This window comes from Dendroctonus ponderosae, unplaced genomic scaffold (assembly GCF_020466585.1).
Source record: "Dendroctonus ponderosae isolate FM_Combo_2020 unplaced genomic scaffold, Dpon_F_20191213v2 Dpon_F_20191213_12, whole genome shotgun sequence".
NCBI lineage: Eukaryota > Metazoa > Arthropoda > Insecta > Coleoptera > Curculionidae > Dendroctonus > Dendroctonus ponderosae.
This window is the reverse complement of record NW_026017316.1, coordinates 630,139-636,449: the sequence shown is the minus strand read 5'-3', so window position 1 is coordinate 636,449 and position 6,311 is coordinate 630,139. Positions and strand designations below refer to the sequence as shown.

General features: G+C 45.4%; 1 protein-coding gene across 2 annotated transcripts; it reads left to right on the top strand.

Moving 5' to 3' along the window:
- The first annotated feature begins 3,269 nt into the window (after window positions 1-3,269).
- On the top strand, window positions 3,270-5,692 carry LOC109539316 (post-GPI attachment to proteins factor 3). 2 transcript variants are annotated; one of them, XM_048663039.1, is made up of 8 exons: window positions 3,270-3,383; window positions 4,058-4,215; window positions 4,395-4,546; window positions 4,598-4,750; window positions 4,806-4,930; window positions 4,987-5,144; window positions 5,199-5,403; window positions 5,519-5,692. In XM_048663039.1, the coding sequence occupies exons 2-8, from the start codon at window positions 4,080-4,082 to the stop codon at window positions 5,610-5,612; spliced, it is 1,023 nt and encodes a 340-aa protein (XP_048518996.1). In that variant the 5' UTR covers window positions 3,270-3,383; window positions 4,058-4,079; the 3' UTR covers window positions 5,613-5,692. The 2 variants fall into 2 exon arrangements, with proteins under 2 accessions (XP_048518996.1, XP_019762550.2); XM_019906991.2 differs by lacking the exon at window positions 3,270-3,383 and having other exon boundaries at window positions 3,975-4,215.
- Window positions 5,693-6,311: the final 619 nt, after the last annotated feature.

The following is a 6,311-nucleotide window of genomic DNA, read 5'->3' as shown; positions in this document are numbered from 1 at the left end:
CACACAAAATTTATCGTCTAATTTTTCCAGGTCCTGAGGAAAAAATGCAAACTGCTTACAAACAGCGCAACATCTAAACGCAAATCTAAAAAAAATCTTGGACATAGCCTGATGATGCACAAAAACCGAAACTTTTGCCGCTTCTAATACACAGGATGCCCCAGAAAATGGACACAAAAGTGATTCTCTGGCATTTTCATGTTGGCAAGAAATTAATGGCAAACCTACGCTTTGCATCAGCAACTTACGAAAATCCGACACGCATTCGAAAATTTCTCAAAAATCGCCTGATGATGACCCAACTGCGAAACTTTCTTCGCTGAAAGGACAAAGTCTGCACTGCCATATGATTGCAAAAGTGACTGTCCAGCTTGCCCGATTCCCGAGCAAATAAACGTCAAACTTGGGCTTGCATATGCAGCTTCAAACGTCACCCGCATATTAAAAAAATTCTCAAAAATCGCCTGAAGATGACTCAAAAACGAAACTTTTTCCACATATAGAACGTGCTTCGTCTGACAAAATGCGTACCAAAACAATTCTCAAGCTTTGCCAGTTCCTGAGAAAATAAGTCCCAAAGTTCGACTTGCAAAACCAACTTTAAAAATCAAAGACACGTTAAGAAATTTGTCAAAGATTGCCTGAAGCTGGCTAAAAATCGAAACTTTTCACATTTGTAGAACATACTTGAGCCTACAACATGCCTACCAGAGTGACACTCCAGCTTTTCCGGATTTTGGGAAAATAAATGTCAAGCTGGAGCCTACAAAAGCAACATCAAAAATCAAACGGACAATGAAAATATTCACAAAATTGCCTGAGGATGAGCCAATGTTCGAAACTTTGTCCACACAGAGAACACAGTTTGCCCAACAAAATGCACACAACCGTGATTTTCACTCTTCTTCCAGACTATCGGAAAATTATTGCCAAACTTGGCCTGCAAAAGCTACTCAACAAATCAGACGCTCATTAATAAATTTCGCAAAAATTGCCTGAAGATGACTCAAAATCGATGACTCAAAATCGTGACTGTTTATCTTCGCAAGTTTCTAAGGAAATAAAGGTTTGAATGTGAAACTTTGGAAAATTCTTGAAAATAGCCTGATGACGGCTGAGAATCGAAACTTTCTCGATTTATAAACAGGGCTTTCCTCACAAACGGCAACCAAAACCCACTCTTTCAGTGCCAAATGCCAAACTCCGGCCTGGAAAAACCAATTGCACATTTTGAAAAATCGTCTAAAATTGCCTGATGATGACTTCAAATCGAAACCTTGTCCTCTTATCAAAGGAACTTTTCGCTACTAAACACATACAAAAGACACTCTCTAGTGTTGCTGGGTTCGGAGAAAGATAATATCAAATTCCGGACTGTATAAATGACCGCCAAAACTAAGCGCAATTTAGAAAAAATTGTCAAAAATTACCTGATGATGACTCTAAATCGAAACTTTGGCTTCTTGTCGAAGGAACTCTGCCTTAGAAAACACTTCCAAAAGTGACTTTTACACTTCACAAGTTACAGAGAAAATAAATGTCAAACTCTCGCCTGCAAAGGATCAGATGCAAATTTGAAAAATCGTCAAAAATTTCCTGATGATGAGAGAAAATCGAAACTTTGTCCACTTATAGAAGACGCTTTGCCCTACTGAACGCATACAAAAAAACCTATAATTTTAATGATTCCCGAGGCAAAAAATTGTAAAAATCCGGCCTGTATAACTAACCGCAACTTTAGAAAATCGTCAAAAATTACCTGAAGATGACTAAAAATCGAAACTTTGTCCACTTATAGAAGACACTTTGCCCTACTAAACGCATACACAAGAAAGCTTCAATTTTTAGTGATTTCTGAGAAAAAAATGCTAAATCTGGCCTGCATAAATAACCGCAAAAACCAAGTGCAATTTTGAAAAATCGTCAAAAATTACCTGATGATGTCTGAAAATCGAAACTTTGTCCACTTATARAAGACACTTTGCYCTACTAAACGCATACACAAGAAAGCCTCAATTTTTAGTGATTTCTGAGAAAAAAATGCAAAATCTGGCCTGCATAAATAACCGCAAAAACCAAGTGCAATTTTGAAAAATCGTCAAAAATTACCTGATGATGACTAAAAATCGAAACTTTGTCCACTTATAGAAGACACTTTGCCCTATTAAACGCATGCACAAGAAAGGCCAAATTTCTAGTAATTTCTGAGAAAAAAAAATGCAAAATTTGGCCTGCATAAATAACCGCAAAAACCAAGCGCAATTTTGAAAAATCGTCAAAAATTACCTGAACATGACTAAAAATCGAAACTTTGTCCACTTATAGAAGACACCTTGCCCTACTAAACGCTTACACAAGAAAGTCTCAATTTTTAGTGATTTCGAATTCGAATTTTTAGTGAAAATCGAAACTTTGTCCACTTATAGAAAGCATTTTGGCCTAATAAATTCATACAAAAAAAGTGATCTAATTTTGCTGCTTGCGGAGCAAAAAGTTTAAAAAATTCAAAATAAGCTCAAAAACCAAGTGCATTTTTAAAAAATTGTCCAAAATTCCCTGATGATGGCAGAGAATCGAAACTTTAGTCTCTTTATAGAAGAAACTTTGCCTCACAAATGACATAAAAAATTCACGCTATCACCACGCAAATTACCGAAGAAATCAATGCTAAACTCTGGCCTGCAAAATCACCTCAAGCAACATTGAAAAATCGTCAAAAATTGCCTGATGATGAAGGAAAATCGAAACTTTGTCCACGTATGGAAGCCACCCTGCCCTATTAAACGCAAACAAGGAAAACCTTCTAGTTTAGCATAAAAGTTGCTGCACAACGAACAGAGGATGACCGAAGAACGAGACTTTTCCCACTGTTTGCCCTACAGAATTGCACAAAACTTCAATAATTTGGGCGCAAAAAAAACCTTTTGAGACTTTCTAAGCAACTGACCTGATGATGAAACTTTCCTGCACCGGAAAAAGAAACTTTGCCTACAAAATTCCGCAATTTTTTGCGCTCCCCCTGTATGGGTCTTAAGTCCAGCCGCCTGATTAAGGGTGGAAGTCTTTCGCGCTAGCTCAACCACCCACAGCCCCATTTGGGGCTTGGGGGGCGATTTGTAAATCGCCCCTTGGGCCCGATTGGGGCCCAATCAAAGCCCCAATCGCTGACTGATGAGGCACAGCGGGCTTCAACCTTCAGCAAAAAACCCAAGGGAACCCACCCTTAAGTCAGTGCGTTGATGACAACACAGGTAACCCTGGCAACCAACACAAACAAACCATTTCGCCCAGCGAAAACCTGTTGAAACTTGTCGGTTCGTGCGATTAATTGAACTCATTCCGAGCAATAAACGATCGTATGGAGATAATCAACAGATCCACAGGTAAGTGGAGTAAGTCATAAACAAGACATAACCAAGCATTGAACTTGGGGGCTCACTCACCAGTCGAATGCGGCTGATGGGGGCCGGTTGGGGGCCGCAACAACATCCAGAGCCCCTGGGGCCGTCAGTTGGAGCACTTTTCACACACCATCACCCCAAAACACGACATTTAAATGGGAGAAAACCGTGCCAACTTTGAACCGCACAACCTTCGACAGAAACGCGATTTTCTCAACTGAAAGATGGCGACCGGATCGGATGGAAATCAATATGGGTGCGGTTACACCGCTCGCAGTTGTTCGGCGTTGAACTGGGTGGAATTTGGACAGTGAATGGGCTGGGAGCTTCAGGGGCACCTTTGCAGGGCTATGGGGCAAAAATGAGCAAGTTTGCCCACAGTGAAGCGCCCGAGCGCGTGAAACTGGGGCAAACTCAAGCATTTCCTGCGGGTAATCTCGCGGGGTAAACGCACCCAGTGGGAAAAGGCTGGGCGGGCGCCCTCTGTGGCTCGCCACTAGAATGTGGAGCTGATCGGGCCTGTGGCCCGATCAGCTCGCTGTCTCCCTCGCACTTGCAGCTATCCCGCCCCCGATCAGGTCGCCCACTCTGGGACCAGTCAGTTGTCAGGTGGGGTTGTTGTCATTGCCAGTGTTTATAAATGTGTTTTTCCCCAGTTAAACTCACCCTGCTGCGGGCATGAAGCCGATTTGGTCCAGAAAACCCGCTTTGCTGCTCCTGCCCCTGGTTGCCGAGTGTTTGGGGTCGTCGGGCGACCGGAACCCGTACTACCGGCGCTGTTTGGCAGGCTGCCAGGCCTCCAACTGCTCTCAAGGCAAGTATGGCAGCCCCATTTCCTCATCACCTAGAGCCCCGCTGGTTGGCATAAACCCGAGTGGTAGTTGGGGGCCAGAGCCCCTTGTTTAGTTGCTTTTGGGGTTAGGTTGCGGCGAAATGTGGCGCCATCTGGGCTGCGCCCAGCGCACTAACTTATGAGGATGCTGAATGTTTTAGATGGTGGGCAGTTTGTGACCGATTATCGGCAGCCCGGCTACTTGCGGCTGCTGAGGTGGGGCTGCGCCGATGAGTGCGAGTACCAGTGCATGTGGAGCACTGTGGAGAAATTCCAGGAAAACCAGCTGAATATTCCGCAGTTTTACGGCAAGGTACCCAGTTTCTTTTTAATTGGGCAATTTTTTCAATAGCTGATGTTTCAGTGGCCATTCAGGCGGGTGCTGGGCATCCAGGAGCCCGCCTCCATGCTGTTCTCCCTGCTCAATCTCTTCATGCACCTGATGCTGTTGCACAAGTTCCGAAACGAGGTGCGCGCTGGCGCCCCCTTGCGCTGGCTCTGGCTGTTCTACGGCGCCGTAAGGCACGACGCGCCCTGTCAACGAGCTGTCAGTCTAATGACAGGTTTTCCAGGTTTGTTGCAACGCCTGGATTTGGTCGGCCGTTTTCCACAGTCGCGACCTGCCCTGGACCGAATGGCTGGATTATGTGGGCGCATTTTCCATCATTCTGGTCAACTGCTATGCGATGTGCGTCCGGTGAGCGATTTTCTGGAAAGCTGGGAAAGTCGGGAAGGTGACAGGTGCGATTGCAGGGTGTTGCCGCATGTTTTGGGCGCGGTCTTCCCGAAGAGGCCCCAACTTGTCCTGCTGGTCTCCCTGGGGTTTTTGCTGTTTTTCCTCAAACATGCCGCCTATTTGTCCAGGGGGCGGTTTGATTACGCCTACAATATTATGCTGAACATCAATGTCGGTAAGGCAGTAAAAAAACCCATTTTTGGGTGAATGAAAAAAAATGGTTTTCTAGGAGCTCTAACTGCCATTGGCTGGCTGGTGTGGAGCGTAAAGTGCCACCCGAAGCCCCCCTACGTCCACAGTTGCCAGCTCTACGTGATCTTCTCCGGGTTGGTGCTTTTGCTGGAACTTCTGGACAGTCCGCCCTGGTTTTTCGTGGTCGACTACCACGCCCTGTGGCATTTGGCAACAGCGCCGCCCCTGGTCTACATCTACAGGTACGTACTGGAGCCCGCCGACTGTGGTGTTGGGACACCCTGTAGGGGCGAATGGGGCTGTTTTTGCTCACGCTGTATCGGGGGCGGTTGAGGCAGGCTGTGATTGGTTCTGCAGGTTCGCCATGGAAGACTGCCGGTACTTGAGGAGCATGGAAAGGCGGGGCCTGCTGGGAGGGATTAATGGAGGCGCCAAAGCGAGGATGGATTGAGGCCTTTGAGGGCTTTTGAGTTAGTACAAAGTCGTTTTAATGTGGAATTGTGCCAAATAAACTGAGCCAGTTTTAGTCGTGCTGGGGGTTTTTTTGAATCGTAAAAATCCCCCGGGAAGTCAACGAGTTATCAGTGGAAGAGCGGGCGGGTTCAAAGTCGTTTCTCTCCCCAACGGGTTTAGTTGTGAGGTTCGTTTGGGGCTCCACTTGAGGGGACTTTCCGGCCCCTTTGGGTGGGGTTATTCGGGATTTTTCGACTAATTTCGTTTTGCTGTTGATGGAAGATTGCCGAGGTGAGAGCGGGTGGAAGGGTTGCATTGTTCACGTGCCCCCAGCTCAGTTAGACTTGGGTAAAATGAGAAAGTGTTTTTGGTGGGCAACTGAATGCTCTATTGGGGCTTTTTTGGTTTTTTGAAATCGCCCCTAAACTCAATGAGTGACGAGCCGAAGAGTGGGCGAGGGTTTTTCTCCAAACGCCCCATTTTCTAAGTCACTTTTCCCCGGCACTTGAAAAGGTATGAATTTGGTTCTTAATTCCAAATGAGCGTCTTTTGAAGCTCTTTCCAGTGGCGTGCTGGTGATTTTTTTGCTATATTTTCTCTTGCCAGGGTGGGAAGTTTGCACTTTTGAGAGTAACTGCAAGGGTGGAAATGTTGACTTGAGGCCAGCGAGGTTAATTTTGAAGATTTCCTATTGCAA